The sequence below is a fragment of the Misgurnus anguillicaudatus genome, chromosome 18 (assembly GCF_027580225.2).
Source record: "Misgurnus anguillicaudatus chromosome 18, ASM2758022v2, whole genome shotgun sequence".
NCBI classification, from domain to species: Eukaryota; Metazoa; Chordata; class Actinopteri; order Cypriniformes; family Cobitidae; genus Misgurnus; species Misgurnus anguillicaudatus.
Window position 1 is genome coordinate 19,417,308 of NC_073354.2, and position 23,677 is coordinate 19,440,984.

A 23,677-nucleotide genomic window follows, 5' to 3' on the forward strand; every position below is an offset into this window, starting at 1 on the left:
GGCTCGGGTCAGCAAACAGTATTGTCACAGGCCCAATCGCCCGATAACCCTTCATCTGGTCCACTGAATTTAATAGCAAGACGTATGAATAAAGAGAATTTTAACCATCAGGAAACATATCAACACAGCATATTAATAACACTGTTTTATTAATACTGGTTCATTATCTTCCTAACAACAAATTGTGACATTTCAAAGTTTACTTTTAAAATTGCCAATTGACCCTGTATGGATTGTGTAAATCTGATACAAGGTATCCTACAAGTTTAGACAGGTGGTGGAACTTTTTACCTTCCAGAAACCTAAAACCCAAGGGAGAAATGGCGGAAGTGGATCAAGCATGTCGACAGGATTAACAAAAAAACCTGCTTAATGTTAGCTGGCTAGTTGTCGTCCCATTTGTAGGCACATATTGCGCTCATTAAAAAACAAAAACAGTATTGTGCCATTGATTTTAGACTTAAGACCAGGTTTTAGTTGGTCAATGGCGTAGTCTATTTTGGTTGCCTCAAAATAGCAACATGGCAACAATGCACCTGAACACACCTCGTTTTTAGACCAGAACGCCAATGGGCGGAAAATTGAGTGCAAATGCTATTGTAACGGGTTGAAACTAGCAAAAGACACTTATTCGCGCATTGCGATTAAATTATTTTCTAATCAGTTGCATATGAAGTCATGGATATATCCCTCGAATGCATACTGCAGTCCCTTTTGTCTTGCTCTCTCAGATATTTCACCTGTTTGCCAAAAATGTAATAGACTTGCCAGGTTCAAAAGCTTGACAGAGGTAGCAATTAGAGGTCGACCGATAGTGGATTTTACCGATACTGATAACTAAGTTGGTTCCTACTTGCCAATAACTGATTAATCGACCTGAAATGTATTACAAAAGTAATAAAACAACAGTACTGAGCCATGAAAATGTGCTAAATTAAATAAATGTACATAAAAATATATTAATTATATTAGTAAGTATAGAAGTAAATACTTCTGTGAAATACTTCCACTGGTAAAATTCTAATTACAAAAATGTACATTATGTGTGTAGTCTTGTACTTTATTTGCTTCTGGTTTAACGTTTAATGATTATCTAATCAAAATATCAAAAGATGTATTGCAGTGATGATACAAAAATAACTGAATTCAGATTTTAATTAGTTGGATACGTTAATGTAGCCGACAGCTACATAGTTCGCTTTCTATTTTTATTCACTTAAAATATGGGTAAAAGTAACCAGGAAATAAACAAATGCAAATCGATTAATCATGACATTAAACATTTGGGTTGTTTTTTTATTTGCATGTATTTTGTGTAACTGTTTGACGTACTTTTAATATTAGCCTTGACGATAAACTTAGGTCTGTTGTTTCTCTGCTAATGCAGCATTTATTCAGCAAATTAATTACTGCATAATGATATAAAACAACGTACACACTCAGAAAAACTATCGGCATGGATTTTTTTTGCCGATAGCCGATTGTTTCACCAATGAACTATCGGTGCTGATTAATCAGCCAAACTGATTAATCGGTCTACCTCTAGTAGCAACAGTAAGGAGGGCAGGGCTTAGCGAAGTGTCAATTGTCTTAACAAATGATGAATAAATTTATATGTATACAATTATATTTGACTTCTTAATTATTATTTTAAATATGTGACACTGAAATCTTTTTTTCAGGCCAGTAAAATTTTGAAATGGCAAGTCAACTGCTAAGGCAGAGAGCTGTTGGTTGCAATTCGCAATCTCACCACTAGATGACACAAAGTTTACACACACTACCTTTATTAAAAATGTAAATTCTGTCATCATTTACTCACTCTCATGTTGTTACAAACCTGTATAATTTTTTTCTGATGAACACAAAGAAAGATATTTTGAGGAATGTTTGTAACCAAACCGATTATGAGCCCCATTCACTTCCATAAAGAATACTAGGGAAGTGAAGGGGGCTCATGATCCGTTTGGTTACAAACATTCCTCAAAATATCTTTCTTCGTGTTCATCAAACCAAAAAATATGATACTGGTTTGTACCAATAACAATGTGAGGGTGAGTAAATCATGACAGAATTTTTTATTTTTGGGTGAACTATCCCTTTAAGATATTGCTGTCTGTGATTCTGTGAGCCTGGAGAATGACGTGTACATTGTGAGTTTATAAAAGTTCCACTTAAATGTGTAATATAAATAAATAGTGCTCATAATCGGCTGTTTAAATAGTATTCTACATTAAAATGACTAAAGGCTTGGACCTGGAAACAGTATCCTTACGTCACATCACTTAACAAGCGGATTCTAAACCTAAAGACACCTTAACAAATGATGTAAACAACACTGGTCCAGAAACACTTCCTGTTACAGTTTGTGACAGTTATTTTTTTATTTTACATATATTATTATCTTTAAGATGTTTGTTTAACTTCAGTTACTTCAGGTTTATATGTTCTGTTGGTTTATTTTATCCCAACGTTTATCTAGTGTTAAAAAAACGGAAACAGAAAATGCTTCTGGACCAGTGTTGTTTACATCTTTTGAACTGGTCCATATATCATTGGAAAGCTCTAAAAATAAAATTTTCATATTTCATAATCCATTCTGCAATAATATGCTGCAGTGACAGTATTTTTTGTGACAAGAGTCTACTATGCAGCAATGACACCTAGTGGTCTTTGATGGTAAAACGACTGACAGTATCACCCAAACTTTCAATTTGAAATTTGTATCAAAACTTGAACAAACCTCTGAATCTTATTTATTAATTTATTAAATTAATTAATAATATAAAATAATCTACAGTAGATATTCATATAAAATAACCTTTAAATAATGCCTAAATAACTAATAAAAAACCTCGTAAGTAAAGCATCTGAGGAAGCGCGCTCACATTTCGATTGCCTTTGAGAGACGTCTCCACAGCAACAAGAGGGCGCGCGCACCGGGGGTGTGTCCTGACTCCTGTCGGGCTCTACTGAACCACAGCGTCTGTTGTCGTAACGGTTCTAGAGCGATGTGAGTATAAAAACAATCTTTGAAATGTGTATTGATTCATGTTACAGCTTAACGCACTTTCTGGGAATAGTAAGTTAGCCTATAAAAACAAACACACTATGAGGGAGGTTTTGTAAAGGGCTAAAGGCATTGCATTGTTGTATAAAAGTACAGTGATACAGTATGTTGTTTGCTGATCAGCCGTTAAATTCCCTACATGAAATTATTAATCTGGTGTTTAAATTGTTCAACCAAACAGTCTTTCAGCAGTCAGCTTCATTCTTTATGCATGGACACCTCTTCTTTGTTCTGCATATATGGAGTGGTGTCAGGGTGAGCTCTGTTTAAAATCCTGGGGAATCAGATACACTTCAGGTTACAGACTCAATGTAGTCCGCAATCTGACCTGACCTGTGACGTTTTTTAATAACTTGATCTCATACCTTGTGATGAAATAATTATCAAAAATCTCCATTATACAAATACAATGCTATTGCTATATTGCTCTTGTGCTGTTTTCTTCAAGCAGCTTTCAATAATTGAAGTTGTATAACAAGAATGAATCTCCGGTCAATGACTACAATGACATGCACAAGGACTAAAAACATGGAACACACTTTCTCTGTCCGCTCCAAAAAGCAACTAATGGTACAAACACAAACACACATGCATGCTTTATATATTTATGCCTTTATCCAAAGCAACTGACAGTGCATTCAGGTTATACATTTGATCAGTATTTGTGCTTCCAAGAATCAAACATTTTGCTAACACAGTCCTCTACCAAGCTTCAAGAACATGCAAATGCAAATGCAAAAAAAAAAAAAAAAAAAACATTGAATACACAAATCTTGCAACTCATCTGTTTGTTCACCTGCAGGAACAATTAAATTCTGAACAGAAAGAGGCTGATGCCATCACACAGCCACTGCTGGATACTGAGGCTGGATTTATTAAGGTAAGAGTGTGTATGTTTGTGTATGCATATGTAATATGTGTGGTCTCTGCTGACCCTGTTTTGTGTGTCAGTGCAGAATCTGGAGCTCTACCTAAATCACAGAGACACGTCAGCATTGAAGAAGCGTGAACTGCTTCATAAACGCTGGACAGAGTGTGTATGGCTGCCTGTACAAAGGAGCATCAAACAACACTTCACACAGCATGGCTACGAGACAAAAAACATGAGGAGCTTGTATACACACTACCTCAACTACTGCAATGCTAAGGTATATGCAGTACATTTACAATGACAGTCATTCATTAGAATACACTAACTGTACACTGTAAAAAGATTCCGTAGAAATTTACTAACTTACTGTAGATTTAAATTTACGTTAATTACCTGCAACAGTTTGTTCAAAGTTAAAGGAAATTAAAACATTAGCAAGTCTTTATCTTTACAGAATAAAAATAAAATAACAGCCTCAAGCAAAGCATTCTGGGAAGCAAAATCTGAATGAAAAAAAACAGAAAAAGGTTGATGAGGATTTTTGGTTCCCAGAATGCTTTGCATGAGGCTGTTGTTTTATATTTTTATTCTGTAAGACAAAGACTTGTTCATGTTTACTGTTCATTTAACTTTAAACAAACTCTTGCCAGTAAATAACATAAATTTAAATTTACAGTAAGTTACTGGCATCCAGCTGCCAGTAATACTGTAATTTCTACGGAATCTTTTTACAGTGTAGCAATGCACTGTGTAACCTATATGAGCACAATATAATAGTACTTCACTTTTCTCTATTCAGAAGATTTCCAAATTTAGCTTCAGGATATATTAAAATATAATTCAAATCTAAACAATGTTTGTTAACAGTTGAATCGATGTAAAACCATAATCATTCAGTTTTAAGTTTAATAACTAAAACGTGTGATTTCAGGGTTTTGTGTTTTTAGATAGCTACGATCCTCTGGACTACAACCCATTCATGCACCATTTCAACAGACCACAGCATCACAAAGTGAGTTTTATATATATATATATATATTTCAATTCATGCAGGTACTTATCCCATTACTATGGAAGCCCATTTCCACCACATAACAAAAAATCATGCTCTGATAAATCATAATTCTAAATTATGACTTTAAAGGTCAAAATTATGAGATTTAAAGTGAAAAATATGACTTTAAAAGTCAAAATTATGACTTTGACAGTCGAAATTATGAGATAAAGTCATAATTATGAGATAAAGGCGATAATTTGAGATAAAAAGTCATAACTATTACTTTTTATCTCATAATTTTGACTTTATATCTCATAATTTTGACTTTTAACTCTTTCCCCGCCAGCGTTTTTAAACAAAGTTGCCAGCCAGCACCAGCATTTTTCGTGATTTTCACAAAAGTTTAATGCCTTCCAGAAAATGTTCTTCTTTAAATATATAAACAAACAATATATCAGATGAAAGAACAGACCCTCTGCTTTCAATAAAAAAAAAAAAACTTTTCATCCTACCTTAATTAGTTCTTACGTAATCACCTCTCAAACATGGGTAGGTTTCTTCAAAAACACCCAATTTTGAGCAAAAAGCTGAGATAATTCCATTTTTGTGAAGGACTTTTGATGGAGATCAGATGCAGAGCAATCTTTAAAACATACACGGAGTTCTTTCTCTTTCACGTGAGGCGCAATTTGGTTGTATAAGTTGCGTAAGTGCGCCACCTGGTGGATAATAGCGGTATTGCGGAAAGACGGAAAATCGCGTCATTGGCGGCGAAAGAGTTAAAGTCATAATTATGACGTTTTATCTCATAATTTCGCCTTTTTATCTCATAAGTATCACTTTTTATCTCATAACTTCGACTTTTAAAGTCATAATTTTGACTTTTTGTCTCATAATTATGATTTATCAGAGCATGATTTTTTTCTTATGTGGTGGAAATGGTCTTGCATACTTTTCTGGTAAAGGTGCATAAACAGTTAAAAACCACATACTGTATCTGCTAATTCAGTTTCCCACAAAAACGTTAACACTTTCAGCATTGTTTTAGTAGTTTGACGCTCAATGATGTCAGTGGGAAACATGTTTGGCAAGTCATTTTTTATTTTTTATTTGATGACACCAATGGTGCAAAAATCACACATTGCAGCTTTAAAACACTAAATGATTAAACTTAAATAGTTATGCAACAAAATGCATTACGAATAAATCTGATGCATTAACCTAATAATCAGCTTGTTTCTCTGTGTGCTGTAGGTTTCTACCTCAGTGTTGCAGGATCCACTAAATCTTCAGTCACGAGGCATGATTAAAGAAAAAATGGCAATTCTTCGCTGCCAAACAGGTGTTAATGTTAAATAGTATTTTAGTTATTAATATGATTATTTCAGTATTATGTGTAAGCTATTAATCATGTCAAGCTTCTTGTACTAGTTTAAGGTTCTGAATGAATACAAAGGAGTTTGATGAAAAACAAACTAAAATGCAATGCATTATTTTATGAAAATCTTGACATGTGCCTCCCTCTCATCATGTACATGCAAGCAACACATTTCACTTCTCTTGTTTCAGTTGATATATTTATTATTTTAGAGTATGTGTCCTTAACATGTGTGCAGAGATAAACAAAGACTTTCATTTTAAGAAAAATTATATGTGACCCTGCCTATGTATGAAAACCCATCTAAAGTCATTTTTAGTGATTTACATAACATCATTCTACATAATGAAAATCCACTGCAATTATAAACAAAAAGTGTTTTGGTTCCGAAGAACCAACAAAGCAATCGGGGTTTGAACGACACAAGTAAATATCCTTTTTGGGTTAACTAACCCTTTAACCTCTGTCACTAGGCCATGCATGTCGTCGTCGTCAGCGGGTGGATGAACTTCTTCACAGTTTTCCTGTGTATCAACATAAACTAACACAGCCACAGCCCAAATCCTCCAGAAATACTGCATCAGAGCGACTTTGGAAGGACCGAAGTCTGTGTGAACCAAGGTCTGTACCTTAGCTTCCAATTACAGTGTCTTTCTGATCTTTTTTCTAAGAATCATATGCAGATAAGTCACGCAAAGCCATAGTATGTAAGCTATTAGAATAAAAACTATATGACTGTTTGACCATTGGTGTATGCATTTTAAAGTTTTTAATGTGACATGAGTTTCCAAAACTAAGGCTGTTTAGTGATTTAATATTTTACCTAAACGTCTTATAGAATTTCTCATTGCCACTCCCTTGTTTTTCACTGGCTTCTAAGGGACGTTTCTTTTCAAAGCAGCTTTGGAATAATATGTATTGGGTTTCTGTTAATAATTGTTCTGTGTGTGTTGTTTAGGAGGCGGGGAACTCCATGTTTGTCTTTGCCAGAGCCTCAGTGCTGGTCCTCTTATGGTTACAGACATCATGTACTTCCTTCCATGGAGATATGCGAGTCTATTTCTGAGAATGGTGCTCTTGTTGTGCCTAATTACAATTTAAAGTGCTGTAAATAATAGTGTATACAATGCATGTGGTGCTTACTAACAATACATATTATGTGGCACATTATCTAGAAGCAGAAGACTGTAAGCAGATCAATATGGGCAGGCTACAGATGTGACTACACATGTAGTTTGTACCCTACTTACCTGAAGAAAACCACTGCAGAACAGAACACCGACTCACCAATCTGAAGGTTTTTCATTTTTAGCCTACTAACTAAATTTAAATAAATCTGAATATATACGCAGTAGTAAAATGCAGGGTTCCCACACCTTAGTTAACTTCAATAAGGACCTTTCAAGGACTTTCCAGGTCCAATACCCTCTAATTCAAGGACTAAATGTGGGGAGACTTTTCAAGTGAGAGCAAGGTTACAACGTGTTACCTTTAAAGATACATTGTTGGGGTTCCCCTTCGAGGGAACTCGCGCTGCGTCACTGTGGTGACACTTTGGGGACGCCTCCAGGGGTAAGTGCGTCTGAATGTGTATATCAAATTCAACCAAAAGACAGGGTGAAGCGGGAGCCAGGATGTATCGCTATCTGAAATATTGCCAAAGATGGCATTACAGGGACGCAGAAAGTAGGCAAGGGAGAGGCAGCGTCTCATTCCCTTCTGAACAACAGTTACAAACGTAACCTGAGAGGTTTTCATGTGTCAAACACCAAAAAATTATTTTGGTATGAATCAACATTTGCATACAGAAGATCTAAGCATTTAAAGCAAACAGTTTAGCACGTGTGCTTAAAAAGTCTAGACTTTTTATGATATTATCCTACACTACACAGGGAATAATATGGATTTTTTTTCCAGAAAACTTTTTGCATAAAATAAGATTCAAGGACTTTCAATGACCTGTATCTATGTATGTATATTTTCAAAAACTTCCCAGGGCCTTGAATTTTTTCCCCCAAATTCACAAACTTTCAAGGACCCTTGGGAACCCTGAAAATGGTATCACTATTTTAAATTGTATCATTGTTTAATAAATGACATCAACTATGAAGCTATTTAGGGGAAAGAAATAACAAAACCATTTCAGAGTTTGTATTTATTTTTGTCTTTGGTGTAAATGAATAATTGAACCCTAACAGATACTGTAATATAACAATGTAATCTTTTTGAAATTATGGTTTAACACTAGTATGCTTTAAATAAACAACAAGAACAACTAATCAGACTTTTAAAATCTAGCAGCAACAATCCAAATGTACTGTAACAGGGCAACATGCTGTTAAAGCCCAATGCCATTGTTTAAAGATTTTACGCAACGAACATTATACTTTACTATAGCATCTAGGAAGCTTCCCTTAATATGTACATTCAAGAAATTAATGCATAATGTACAGTATAAAGTCTTCATTACAATATATTGATTATATAAAAAAAAGTGTTTTAATATTATACCTATCAAACATGCACAGATGTCTCCTTGTGCCATTTTTAAGACCACTGTAGTCCAGTTCAGCTGAAAATACACTATAAATAAAAAATTTAATAAATTATTTATTTTCCTTGTCTAAAATTTAAAGAGGTGCACGAATGCTTGGCTTCATGGCTTCTACTAACTACTAAATTGTAGAATCATAGATTTGAATTTTAATGTTTGGCATGTCCTGAGTACAGGCATCTGTAAATAAAATTTCAGTAAAAAATTAAAACAGTGGCATCTTTTTTTAACCAATGTACAAGTATATCAGAGTTAAAACCTGAGTATTTTAGATTACAGCCTGTATCTATATATGAAATATGAATTTAAAACCATAAGTTCACCATTTCATTGTCAGTGACTGGTCATTCAGAACACTATACATGTAATAACAGATCACTACAGCAGTAATAACAGCGATATTCAATATTTTTCTATCAAAGAATTAATTGGCTTTTCAAAGACTGAAACTTAGGCACATTTACATTTGATACGGCAGAAAACATTACAAGAAAGACAAATTATAGGAAATAGGTTTGGTGTAAGCCCTGTTCTACATCAAATAAATCACCAAAATGGTGATTCAACAATTAAACAAATTCATCTTTCAACACAAAGATCTATTTTCTTTCTAAATTACCCATCACATGACATCATCAGCATCTACTGTATAATGATGAGACTACACGGCCCATCATGATGTAAACATTTGTAAAGTGGTTCACCTTTTCTATAGTCAACCCATTCTCACCAAAAAGCGCACAAATGACACGCAGTGTGACCATCGTGCAATAGACACGCCAAATTCCGACCCCGCGTGCACATGACACGCCAGTCCCCCCCACCCACCCACATGGCGAATCGTTTCGTGACATTCTATTAATTGTTTTCTCATTTGTTTTCTGTTCTTTTACATCTGTCGCTTGTGTTTAGGGTTAGAACAACTTTTTGTTATATAAAAATGACATCCTAACCCAAACCCCATCTCTAACCACGCGACCATGGCTTAAATATAGACAAAAACATGGGAGAAACCTGTATATTAAATAACCTGCTTAAACACATCTGAAATCTAACCCGAAACCCAAGCGAAAATTGTTTAAAAAACAGAAAACAAATGAGAAAACAATAAATAAAACGACGATTCGCCATACAAGTGAATGGGAAGGACCGGCGCATCACACGCACGCAAAATCGGAACCTGGCGTATCTATTGCACGATAATTAGTCTGACGTTGTCATACTCAATTCTAGTCAGAATTTGAGTCTGATACTGCTCCATTGAGCTTTAATTATGAGGCGTGTCTCAACCGAAAAATGCCTCTGCACTCAACTGGATAGACCTACGACCAATCAGAGCAACGGAGTGTGTGACGTATGTTGAAATTACATCTTTTGCAGCCTGACCGAACTTCGCTACAATGACACTAACATTGTGATTATACTAAGTCTGAGTTAGCGAACGTACATCCACACCTACTATGTTTACAACATTTCGTTTATATCACAACATTAAGTATTTACTTAGTCATACAGTCAGACCATCTCTTACCATTTGTACGTTAGGTGAACTTCATCCATGATGATACCCATTACGTTGGCTTGAAAATATTGGAGCCTAGCATGTCCCTCCACTTATTCAGCAACCACGATTCCGGGCTTCCGAAAAGAAGCTGGCAACGACCGCTAATTATATCCATCTCGTCATGCACGCCGAGTTGCATCGCCGTGATACCAATTTCAGTTGCGACCAACTTTTGCCGAATACGGTAGGGAGGATGGCAAAAACATCAACAAATGCCTTGCTCGCGTTTCTCTGTTTCTCTTTTAAAATCAATGCTCTGTCGATATCTTTTAGAACAGACTCAATGTCAGAATCCACACATCTGAATTCTCCAGCGGCAGCCATTTCGTTAAACAGATTAAACACATGCGCTCTTTGGTGACGTGGTTCATTACGTTACTGTTGATCATCTGTCCATCATCGTATAAAGCCCGCCCTGACAATTTGATTGGTTCGACCAGCTTTGGGTCTAGCATAGTAGCTCCTCAACGCAGAAACCCCAGACCGATCTTCCCGTTCTCAAAATGTTGTGGGCGGGGCTAAGATCGGCTGGCACCCAGGCTACACGATAATCACACTGCGTGTCATTTGCACGCATCTTGGTGAGAATGGGTAGCTATAGTATATCAAGCTTACTATGAGCTGGCACTCTAATTTTTTGGGGAAAAAACTCCATTTGGAGTCTCAAGTTTAAAAAAAAACAACCCACTTATGGTACACGTCTGTTCAACACGGAGTTAAGAAAAATAAACCTGTAGATGTTTGTTGCTGAGCTGAAACTTAACGGTTGTTTTCAAATGAGAGGCGCTTGCTCAAAGAGCTGCAGGTCAAGTCGCACTTTGACCTCTCCGGTTGGAACTTCATGAAGCAGCAGACGTCGTACCAAAGGACCATTTCCATCTTGATCCTTCTTTATTGTTGCTACAGGAATTTCAGTACGACCCAGAAAATCTGTATTGATAGCACAATATTGTATTATTTTTGTATAATGATTTATTTATTTACTATTAATAACAAACAATGATTTCAATAAGAGTGTTTATTCATCTCTATTCGTACTGTATATAAATATTAATATTATCACTATGCATCTTTGTCATCCTGCATGTGCAATGCCATTTTAAAGCCCACCGTCTGGAGAGAACTGGTCCCGCTCAAAAATGGTGAGGCAGAGGACGTCCTGGTACAGGTCTTTGATGAAAAAGTGACAGCTGAAGTTCCATTTGGGGTTGAGTGTGTCGGACTGATGGCGGGAGGTGTAACACTGAGCACCCATAGTGAGCTCACAATACGGGTTACTCTTCCCTATATAACACACAGGCAATCCAAAGACACCAGTTAACAAACCTCAAATGGTAAGAAAGTGTGTGAACTAGTTTAGTACGTAATCAGAAATTGCATTCATTTTTGTTAGGAAAATAATAAACTTTAATATTAACATCCCTACTTAATTACATACTAATTAGGACATTTCATTCCTTAATATGTTTTCAGAAGATGTAATTTACCATGAAAGTCTTTAAATTGATTAGGAACAAATTTGTAGTATATTAGTGAACTCATCAAATTATTTATGGAGTATTTATATTAAAAGCATTAGTTTTTTACTAATAAAGGCAAAAATGCCCCTAAATATCTTATACAAAGTCTTCATGAATCAGTTCTTTGTATGTTTGTGTGGATGTGGTGTGTATACAGTATGTGTGTGTTCACTCCGAACCGTTTGGCTTGCAGGCCTTCAGCTCTGTTGCCTCCAGGACTGTCACAGACAATCGCCCAATCCCACTGTTCTTCTGAGAGCGAGCTGAATAAAACAAAAGGCTTTTATCAGTAAAACTGCATTCAGGCATTAAACTAAATATTTAAACCTTCACTGATTTCTAACCTTGGTATGCCTTTTCTCTTTTGAGCTTCTCTGTCTCTATGAAGTGTTCAGATGCTGCTTTGATCTTCTGCACCCATGTAGTCCTAAAAAAGTGAAAAGTGATCACTAGTGTTGTAGTCAAGACCACCTAAACCGAGACCAAGTCATGACCAAGACCAAGACAGGCCGAGACCGAGACAAGACCAAGACAGGTCGAGACCAAGTCAAGACCAAGACCAAGACCAGTGCAAGTCACTGCATTAAAACACTTATGATAAAATGTGGAATATGCACATGATTACGCACTTCTTGTCTGTGTGTGTGCGTGTTTGTGTGTGTGTGTGTGCCATCAGAGAAGTTGATAAAATAATCGAAGGCATTGCAGATATGTGGGAATGTATCTTTGTCTATAAGCAAATGAAAGTGAACAAACACTAAAGAGCTGAAATCAACTTAACCATTTATTCTGAACTGTCTTTCCATGGCTTGCCATCCACTTAACACAATGCAGGTATAAAATTAGAAAAATTGTCATTGGGAGAAACTTAAACAATGGTTAAACAATGCCAACATCATATGCCAAACCTAAATAAACTGCGTAAAATTAATGATAAAAAAATCAATTTGTGATGTGCCATCAGTTGTGGTCTTGATCGGTCTTGAAAAAAAAAATTCAGAGTCCTCTTTGTCTGAGACCAAGACGAGACAAAATAAAAAAGTGGTCGATTCCAAGACGAGACCAAGACCGGTCTCAAGAACTACAACACTAGTGATCACAAATGTTACTCACTAGTAATTCTAGTAAATCTTTAGTAAAAGATATCCTAATCTTAATGTACGTTCATCTTTTAATGAATGATGTGTATGTACACATAGATATATCAGTAGCATGAAAAAAGCTGTTTTGTTTAACATGATGCGGGTCATTTTATCTCTGTTTGTGTACCTCTCGTTAATGGTGTCAGTCTTGAGTGTGTACACACGGTCGACGTGTGAGATGTGAAAGATTGGATCATCACTGGAAGGGTCTGAGGGCATTTTGACTAAGACCTCATTCAGAAACACTGGCTAAAAGAAGAGAGAGAGAGAGGCTGATATAAAACAATGATATTTTACAAATATCAATATTCAAACCCAGTTACTTCTCTTCAGAGGCACCCATATGTACAATGGTCTTACCGTTTTATACATCTTGTACTGTGCATTGGAGTTGGGATTAAAGAGTTTGTCTGTCCCGGACTGTTTGGAAGTGTATGTGAGGAGCAGAAAGTCACTAAACAGAAAGGCCCAGAGTTCTTTGCTGCTCTTGGTCTTGTGCAGTTTGCCGCTGTGCAGCAGTTTCCTCGGGCCCAGGCAGTTAGTTATGGAGTTAAAAACCAGGTGCTAAAACAAGACAAACAATCAGTTTTCATTAATACCATTAACACATAAATATGATAGTTTTTGACTTAAAGCCTGTTGGTCTCACCTCAATGACTCCATCACACGTCACATGACTCTGGATCCATTCCAGTCTGTCTGAATTCTCTTTCTCTCTCACACCTTCATTCACCTGTGAGCACAACTCCTCCGCTTTCTCTAATGCCATCTGCAGGTTGGCATGATCTGCATGACCCACAGGGGTATTCTCCAGAATCTACATGACAAGATTTCAAAACCACAATTTAATTCTGCACTGGTTAAATAAAATGGGAAAACCAAATAATACTATTTTCTACATAAATTCATCCAACATAATGCTCTGTGAAATATAACCCTTATATCTTGGCTTTATATATTGCCTATGGCCATGTCAAAGATTGAAATTAATGTTTAGGAAGCCAACTTCCTGACTACTTTGATGCTCCTAATCTTATTTCTCATTGGTCAATTGCACCATTCTCTGCTCTAATATATTTTAAATAAGGGATAATGTATAGGCAGCAGGATGTTATCTCAGAAATAAGCCCCGATAGTGTGATCAGGACCTGACGCAAAGCAGTTATCATCTCGGAATAACATACCTTGGAATGTTGTGACTGGCCAATCAGAATCAAGCAGTGTAGAGGGCTGGTAATAATGATTATTATGCAACTCCACATATACATATTTCCCCCAGCTTAATAAAATATTTCATCTCAAAACTATATTTAATGTCCAATTGTTTACTTATGTGATAAGTCTGTCTTTACTGTAAAATATTCCTTAAAAATGTTAACTCTGTGAGTGTGCAAATTGTTATCCCCACCTTTTATTAAATTATTTAATTACCTTCAAACAATTATACATTTGCTCATATAATTTTTAGTTTCTAATTTCCTTGCTTTTATTCTCTGCCTTTCTGTTTTTTAAGAAGCTTCACATACATTCTTGATCAGCAGTGGGTAGCGTGTGATCCTCTGCATGGGTTTCAGAAGAAAGCTAGACAGTGGCATGCCTTTACATCTGTAATTACTGGCAATTTTCTACAAAGGAGATAAAAATCACAAAATCAACATAATATCCTTATCTACAGAGTTAAAGTCATCTACTGTAGCCCACAGGAAGGTATTATCTACAGCACCCTCATGTGGACAACTGTGGAAAATGTAAAATATGACAATGGCTGAATCCGAAACCACATACTACTATATAGTAGGCAAAAAGCAGTAGGCGAACAAGTAGTATGTCCGAAACCCCAGTATACGTAAAAGGGTATGCGAGAATTACCGGGATTTTAGACTATTTTTCGCGAGATTCAGAGGCACGTGTACTTAAGTATCGTCCGAAACCGCCTACTTACTGAAAATGTAGTAGGAGAAACAGAGTAGTATGTCCTAATCCTGAGTATCCAAAAAATCAGTAGGCGAGAAATCCCCGGATGCCCTACTGAGTCCGCCCAGATTCTGAAGCATGCATTGGATGGACACTTCTATCCCAGCTTTCCCATGATGCCACGGGAAAGCAAATCAATCGACCGGAGACCAGCCAATCGGGTGATTTCAATACGTTACACAGGGCTGTTCCAGTACCCTGACTTAACGCACAGACCGGCCAGGATATACCACAAAGTGCTCAGCTGATTCATGAAAATAAAGCTGTAGAATTGTCACAGCTGTGTTGAGATGGCAGTAAATATGTGATGGTTTGTTAGAAAAATACATTTGAATAAATTTTGTTTCATATGGTATTCACTTCTATACGGGTGATTCTCACAAAACCATTGAAACACCACGGCACTAATGATTTTAGCTTTAAAATGTGTAATATAGTAACATTAAAAAGCATCAAAATTAACACAATACTGTGTTCTACCTTGCACAATGTGTGATTTCAACATAAGAATTTATAATTGGAAATTTTATCTCATTTTCTGCTGAAATTCTCATTACCGCAATGTGTCTGGCTGTGTTTGAACATGCGTTATGTTGTAATTTAATCAAATTAACACAAAAATATTAAGAAAAAAAAATAAATGGATGTTTTGCTAGACAACTTCAGATGACAGAAAAAATATTTACAGAATATTCATGTATAATAATAATGAAGAAAAATTAGGAAAATGATGTGTCCATGCCTGATGTTCTCATCCTCCGCAACACTTTTTGAGAACAGTTTAAGCACACATACAGAATTTTAATAAAGTTTGATTTTGAGTGACCAAGCACATGGACCAGTTACTTCAAGATGGCTACCAGGTAAGATCATTTTTTACAGTTAATTTGAAATATTGTCTTGTCAGAATGCTTACACGACATTTTGATGATCATTACCGCAACAGATGCTTATTAAATGTTAATTTAATTAATAGAAGCATAATACTTTGATTTTAAATGCATGTCTAGAATCTCCAAATTATGTTCTTTCAGGTTTGTCATGTCATTTTGAAAATATGTCAGTGTTGATGTTTTCTGACTGTTGCGGTAATGAGATTTTTTAGGACTAATTTTTTTAATTATGTTACAAAAAGTGTTAAATGATAAGTAAAAGTTTTTAAATTAATTTTCCCATTTACTCCAGACTTTGTTTTTCAATGTCTGGTGGGAAAAAAGTAAATTTAAGCAATTTTTATATTTTCATGCTTGACATTTTTAAAACCAAGTTTTCGTGAGAATCACCCATACGTTTTCATTTATTTTATTCATTCAATTTTTTTGTCATGTTTCCTGTTGTTTTAAGTAAATACCAGAGATTGCTTCACTAAAATGTTTAATCATAACAAAGTTTGTGTTCAAGCACAGCAATAGATATTAAATTACAATCTGCTTGTTTTACTTATTTTTGTCCACTACAAAATAATGTTTAATATATCTGTAACACTGACAGAGACCGTAGTAGAGTTGTCAAGTAAGTTACTGATGCAATCCGGTGTTAGTGCACCTGTCCCTCATACACGCATACGTTTTCATGCCTGTTATTAGGTTTGTTCGAGTTCATGCACCTCTACAAGAACCAACAGGTGGATGACATCAAAGTACCGTGAGAGCAATTCCAGAAATCATACGGAGAAGTCTGATTTCGAGTCGCTCTCGCGGTATTGAGATGTCAATCTCCTATCAGTTCTTGTGGTTCCGCAAGTATACGTCATAGGTTGCATGATAACGTCAACATGGTGGATGCTGTCCATACTAACGCGAACGTACGTACTGTCTTAGCGCACGTTAAGTAGGTACTCAGTGAAATTCAGTACCTACTCAGTAAGTATGCGATTTCGGATTCAGCTTATATAATGTTAAAGAGCACCTATTTCATTGCTAAAAAACAATGTTATTTTGTGTATTTGGTATAATACAATGTGTTATTATTTTATATTATATTATTTTCCACATACCGTACATTTTTGTAGCTCTAGATTTCACTATCTTCCTGAAACGCACAGATTTTAAAAGCTCTGTGTCCCTGACTGGCCAGCTGATCTGTACGTTGTGATTGGTCTGAATACTTCTAACATCAGCTGGAAATGCGACGCTTCTTACCGTGTTTGAAAGATTCGCTCACAATGCAATGCTGAAGGAAGTTTAAATTTACAGGCTGTCCAAGCGGGAGGAATTATGATAATGTCGGTCTTGTCTACATCACCAATCCCAGGAAGTAAACTGTTGCCTACAATCCGTGTGTTTGTTGTAGTCCCAGAAAAGAGATTTACGTTGGAGACGATAACTCGCGTCATCGTTTACTAAGGGGTTTGTACCTTTTGCATATCGTTAACATGTACTAATACACACTTACAAACCAAAGGAAATGTAAAACTGAATCCGACAATAAGTGCTCTTTAAAATATGATACATTGAAATTTATTGCTATAACCACATACTGCATAAGCTCAAAATAATAATATACAATTTTGTTCACTACATTTCTTGAAGGCATCTGCTTAATTGCTGGCTTCTAGCGTTTCATGCATTTAATTGGACACGCAGCCTTCAACATCAAACACAAAAGGTACTAAAAGCATTCAACACAATGCACTGAAATGTACATCATCTCCTCACCTTCAGGAAGAGTTTGAAGTCTTGTGATTTGTCTGTTTTCTGTTGTAGCATGGCAGCGGCGTTGAGCTGGCAGCTGCAGAAGCGGATGTAGGCCTGCATATGAGAAAGCTCTGAGGACAAGATATCACCCACCACCTGCACCGGCATCCGTTCACCTGACATCTTCTTACGGACACGCAAAGCTCTAATGCACACACAGATTAGTTCATATATTACATATTTAATATATGTTGTGGTTGAATATTGCTCCGATGTAAGCTATTCCAGTGCTGACTCACTTTAAGAGTTTGGTGCTACACATGATCAGTTCCCGCCAGTTCACAAAAATCATGCTCATCTCAGCCTCCGTCAACCGCCCTGACTCCGCCATGGGGGTATAAAACACCTGAAGAGTGACACATAGACAGCATTATGCAAATACTCATGTTTATTACACAGCTTTCTGGAATACTCTGATTGGTCGATTGACGCATTTTGCTGTAAAACATTTTTGTATAATAAATGCGTAACTGTATATCTGACTGTTCTTGGCCATGTTTCTCTTTCTATTCACACAGTACTACTGGTGATTGGTGTTTGACAAGTATTGCCTTACCTCCAATGCAAGTTCAAGATCTTCCAGGTAGGTCTCCTCCGTCTGAATGAGCTCATGTATGTAGCCTTGCCGTTTTCTCTCCTCGGTAGACATGGACTCTAAACTGAGCAGATCAGCACACCCTACACACACACAGCACAAGCAACACACACACACACATACAAGTACACACAATCGCATGCATCCAGGTACAAACTCGCACTTATCAGTAACCACATCACCACAGCATCTCTCTATTAGAAATTTTATTTCTGAAATTCTGATTCACATATACTTTCAATACAAAACAAGGTTATTATCACATTCAGAGCGAATGACTGTTAGGTGGCTGCATAGCTGATCAAGAATAAGTGCAACACATGTTGCTGGTCATCGGTACTTATAACTACAGTTACACACACAGAGGCAGACTAACAATTCTACGATCTACACTTGATTTGTGCTGATGGGCATCACTTGCTTGCGTAAGAGACTTAAAAGGGGGTCTTATTATTTAAAGGGGTCATATCATGCATATATAGTTTTTACACGTCTTTGTGCCATGTTGAGCTGAAAATTGGTTTTCGTATCTATTTTTCTTTTGAAATGAATTGCTTTTTCTGCTGCGATGCTAAACAACCTCTGAGAAATTGCTTTTCAATTGTTGTTAAGATCTGACGACTGAAATGATGAAAGACCTTGTTTAGGTCCTTCAAGAAAATCATAGAGAGTAGCAGACGATACGCACAGCCAGGAGAAGCAGTAATGTAGCAAACTTTACACATTTTGCTTTTGTTGTTCATACACGCATGTATGAATTAATAAAAAATATCATATGCCCTCCATATTGTGATATTACAATAAGAGTCGACAACTAGTAGATGCCACTGGTGTGTAAATATGGGTTGCTGTATGGAAATATTTTTGGAGATCTGACATAAGAAATTGAAGGTTTTCTCAAGCAGTTTTTGTGTTTGGTGTCTGTGGTCATGATATGGCCCCTTTAATTCATCTCAATTTCTTGAAAAAAAAAAATACAAATTAAGTCTTGTATTGCAAGTGATATTTGCAATATTAAACGAAAAGGGGAAAAGGTAAAAAAGCCAGTGGGGTTAAACAGTTTATTAATGTAATTTAAACAAACTTAAACACAAAGGTGGTGTTTCTCAAACGCAAGGTTGCATCCTATAGAGGCCGTGTCCTTCGTAGACCAGTCCCTCTTAAGGCTTCGAAAATATAGTCCTCCTTAACATTAAAAGCTAAAATAATGCAATGTAAACTTTCCATTAAAGTTGTACAGTAAATAAGAATAATTTATCAACTGTTTGTGGTCTCCAAGTTCTTTACAACATGGGCAATTGAACATTGTGAATAATTTACAACTAAAGAGAGGATAACATAAATGTCTTCGTCTCTAGAAACATGTTTTTGCCTTATATGTCATAACAAAATTGGGCAAAGTAAGTGTCGACTCGATTCTTGCGATGTTTTTGGAATTTGTGCAATGAATTCTGGGTGGTTCATGCATTCTTCAAAAGAGGCCGAATTAAGAACACGAAACAAAGTCTGTCTTCAAAGCATACTTTGAATTGAGATGTCTTTCGCATGCATGATGATGTGGCAGCCGAGATATGTAGGACGCGTCCTTGCGTTTGAGAAACACTCATGGTAAAAGAGGAGAAGTCAAATCCAAACAAAGCTAGTCAGGCTGGAGTCTTGAGGCTGCCGTCTAACCCAGAGCAGTGTTCTGATTGGCCCAGAAAAAAAGAGGAGGAGGAAGAGAAAGGGGCCAGAGCTATCATCCTACAATAAAACACAGATGAGGTGGAAAGAGAAAATGGCGAATAATGAAGAGATGGAAAGAGAGTATATATTAAAATACAAGAAAGACAGAAAGAAAAAAAAAAGAAAGAAAGCTGTATTGTCCCTTTCATTTTATAAGAAAAGGCTTCAGATTCAGTATTAAATCAACAATTTCAAATTGGATTAGCATTGTTTGTTTTCCAGCATTAATATCTCAAATTGATTTGCCCACCAGTCCACACTGGGTATAAATAAATGCTGTTGTGTACATGCGCACAGTTTGCATGTGATTGTGTGTGTGACTACTCTCTGTTAAAAATCTTTCCTTTAAAACCATAAAGGCAGTAATTACACTGCAAAAAAAATTCATTCTTAGTATTTTTTGTCTTGTTTTCAGTAGAAATATCTAAAAATTCTTAAATTAAGATGCATTTTCTTGATGAGCAAAATAAAAAAATCTTGTTTTAAAAAAAATACAAAATGTAAGTAAATTTGTGCTTAAAACAAGCAAATAAATCTGCCATTGGGGTAAAAAAAATCTTCAGATAAGATTACTTTTTTTAACACTTAAAGGATTAGTCAATTTTCTTTGACCATGTCATCCAAAATGTTGATGTTTTTCTTTGTTCAGTCGAGAAGAAATTATGTTTTTTTAAAGAAAAAATTCCAGAATTTTCTCATTTTAATGGACTTTAATGGACCCCAACACGTAACAGATTTAATGCCGTTTAAACTTGGAGTTCCAACGGAGCCCCAAAGGACTCCAAACAATCCCAAACGAGCCACAAAGGTCCCATCTAGGAAACCATTGTAATTTTTGAGAGGAAAAATAAAAAATATGCACCTTTAAACCACAACTTCTCAATTGTGTAATGCCGTGAAAAGGTCACGTGTTACATATATGAAACGCACATTTGCGGACATTTTAAACAATATACTGACACAATTAATTAGTATCATTCCACATACAACAATGCGGAACGGTCCTCTTTCTCCACACTCCAAACACTGGGGCGTAGTTTCGCATTCATCATCTGTGACCTCTTGACGGGATTGCGTGAGGTTGCGCTGGCGCGTCACAGGACCGGAGATAGACGAGAAGTTGTTGTTGTTGTAAAAGTGCTTTTTTTCTTTCGTTTCGCTAGATAAGATCATTATGGCTTGTTTGGGATCGTTTAGAGTCCTTTGAAACTCCGTTGCAAATGCAATTTTAAACTGCATTAAACTGTGTTGGGGTCCATTAAAGTCCATTAAAATGAAAAAAAATCCTGGAATGTTTTCTTCAAAAAACATAATTTCCTCTCGACTAAACAAAGAAAGACATCAACATTCTGGATCACATGGTGGCAAGTAAATTATCTGGATTCTTTTTTTTTTTTTTTTGAAGAAAAATAGACTAATCCTTTACATACTGCAAAAAAAATGATTTTCAAGAAAAAAAAATTCTTAGCATTTTTGTCTTGTTGTCAGTACAAATATCTAAAAATTCACAAACTAAGATGCCTTTTCTTGATGAGCAAAACGACCCAACAAAACAAGTCCAGTTTCCAGACCAAAAATATCAAATTTAAGCGATTTTGTGCATAAAACAAGCAAACAAAAATCTGCCAATGGGGTAAGCAATTTTTTCTTGAATTACGTGTTTAAGAAAAATGTTCAAGATTTTTGCTTACCCCATTGGCAGATTTTTTTGCTTGTTTTATGCACAAAGTCACTTTAATTTGATAGTTTTGGTCTTAAAACTAGACTTATTTTCTTGGGTCGCTCTGTTCATCAAGAAAACGCATAACAATCTAAGAATTTCTAGATATTTCCACTGAAAACAAGACAAAAACACCAAGAATCTTTTTTCTTGAAAATCATTTTTTGCAGTGCAGTAATTCAAGAAAAAATGCCCCATCACCTTGGCACAAATTTACTTAATTAAAAAATATATAATTTGGCTCATCAAGAAAATGTATCTTGATTTAAGAATTTTTCGACACTGCCACTGAAAACAAGACAAAAATACCAAGTAAGAAAGTCATTTTTTTCAGTGTATTGTTTCTCCATTAACCAACAACACGTCACATACTCACATTGCTGGCTAGGATCACATTCTGTGGTCATCGTCACATAATTGGTTGGAAACAGTCCTGTGACTCCAGCGACCTCTCCTTTCCACCAGTCAGGATTGTCTTTGTTGAGAACGCTGATCAGTTGACCTTTCTGGAAGCTCATCTCATCATTATTGGCTGCTTTGTAGTCATACATTGCAATAACTTGACATACTTCAGGAGGGAAATACATGAAAGAGATGAATGAGTACTGAATACTGCAGGAGTATAAATGATTAACAGAAGAATATGACATGTCTCCTACGTGGTTTAGAGGCAGGAGTTATTTTGCCGCTGTTGGCCTCCAGTAATCTGACATTAGAGGAGTGGAACCAGCCCTTTGTACGTTTTTTACCCCGCGCCTATGGACACACACAGAGATTCAATTATTAACCCTAACCCTTAAGTATTATAATTGAAAAGCTCTGATGCAAAACCCTCTAAGTGTGTCTGTTGTGTTTTTATCAGACTCTTAATGGACTGCCAACAAACCAGTATTTCTGAATGGAATGAGGTAGATTTTTTGTATAAATATTTGATGAACGTATACTACGTGCCGAGGGCAGTTGGTTAATATCATCTCATTTTTTAATTGAGGTGGCGTTTAGCGGCTTTTGCATCTGAGGTCCTCAATTGTTAGTACAACTTTAGTTTGCTTTAAAGTCAATGTTAATTGTTATTTTACTGACATATTTCAGAGTGAGAAAGCTAAAGGACAAGTGCAGGACAGGAATTGATTTTCCACTAAGAATCGATCAGACCGTAAAAAGTGGACATAGCATACAGTACATAAAGATAGCACTGAATTTTATTTGCACAAACAATAATTATTTAATGCAAGGACATCCGCTGAAAACTGAGTTTCAATTGAAGACAACAAATACAATGTTAAGATTTGAAATAATCTAATAATAATAATAAGCAATATAATTTCGAATGATATGCACTAATGCATTGTTTATAATTACAGTATTGCATTGTCACATACACACATACACATACAGATACACTGACCTGGAGCTCACCCAGCCACCAGCTGTTTGAGTTCTTATGCAGCACTACAATCAGTTGACCCGGCGTAAGACTCAACTGCTCTGGTGTTGTGGCTGCATTGGCTGTTGTTACCTGAGCGATCTCTGAAGACCAGCATGAAATTAAAAACGTTTAAAATGATTATTGATACATATTTCTGTGTGGTGGTGCAATGCTTTTAAACCTCACCTGGCTTTTTACTAGTACCATCAGGTTTGGCAGTCTAAAAAAGAAATACAGTAAGCACATAATGATTACATTACACACTTTAATAACCCTGAATGTGTTATTGAATTGTAATATACAGTATATTGTAAACATATGTATTACATTTATAACGCTAACAACATTTTCAAAGAAACTTTGAAAATGTATATTACCATTAAAACATATATTAGATGCATCAATATATCGTCCAATAATCGGTATTGGACTATTGACTATC

The 23,677-nt window shown here is 35.9% G+C and overlaps 2 protein-coding genes across 4 annotated transcripts in view; one reads left to right on the forward strand and one right to left on the reverse strand.

Annotated features, from left to right (window-relative positions):
* Window positions 1-2,921: 2,921 nt before the first annotated feature.
* On the forward strand, window positions 2,922-8,756 carry fam228a (family with sequence similarity 228 member A). Of its 2 annotated transcripts, none has more exons than XM_055187062.2 (9): window positions 2,922-3,013; window positions 3,522-3,640; window positions 3,873-3,950; window positions 4,027-4,218; window positions 4,873-4,953; window positions 6,193-6,280; window positions 6,790-6,937; window positions 7,275-7,387; window positions 7,492-8,756. In XM_055187062.2, exons 2-9 carry the CDS (start codon window positions 3,551-3,553, stop codon window positions 7,536-7,538), a joined length of 837 nt encoding a protein of 278 aa, XP_055043037.2. In that variant the 5' UTR covers window positions 2,922-3,013; window positions 3,522-3,550; the 3' UTR covers window positions 7,539-8,756. The 2 variants fall into 2 exon arrangements, with proteins under 2 accessions (XP_055043037.2, XP_055043038.2); XM_055187063.2 differs by lacking the exon at window positions 2,922-3,013 and adding an exon at window positions 3,038-3,325.
* A 150-nt stretch (window positions 8,757-8,906) lies between these two features.
* The window catches only part of itsn2a (intersectin 2a), an 87,829-nt gene continuing 73,058 nt past the window's right edge, over window positions 8,907-23,677 (reverse strand). For both annotated transcript variants that reach the window (XM_073856006.1, XM_073856007.1), the window contains 15 exons: window positions 23,422-23,455; window positions 23,215-23,336; window positions 22,466-22,562; window positions 22,183-22,374; window positions 18,323-18,444; window positions 18,006-18,112; window positions 17,728-17,911; window positions 14,623-14,721; window positions 13,746-13,913; window positions 13,457-13,660; window positions 13,224-13,345; window positions 12,299-12,381; window positions 12,134-12,217; window positions 11,545-11,718; window positions 8,907-11,364 (listed from right to left, as the gene is read on the reverse strand). In XM_073856006.1, the coding sequence (XP_073712107.1) occupies window positions 11,207-11,364; window positions 11,545-11,718; window positions 12,134-12,217; window positions 12,299-12,381; window positions 13,224-13,345; window positions 13,457-13,660; window positions 13,746-13,913; window positions 14,623-14,721; window positions 17,728-17,911; window positions 18,006-18,112; window positions 18,323-18,444; window positions 22,183-22,374; window positions 22,466-22,562; window positions 23,215-23,336; window positions 23,422-23,455 (1,950 nt within the window). In that variant the 3' untranslated portion in view covers window positions 8,907-11,206. The remainder of the gene's footprint in view (window positions 11,365-11,544; window positions 11,719-12,133; window positions 12,218-12,298; window positions 12,382-13,223; window positions 13,346-13,456; window positions 13,661-13,745; window positions 13,914-14,622; window positions 14,722-17,727; window positions 17,912-18,005; window positions 18,113-18,322; window positions 18,445-22,182; window positions 22,375-22,465; window positions 22,563-23,214; window positions 23,337-23,421; window positions 23,456-23,677) is intronic.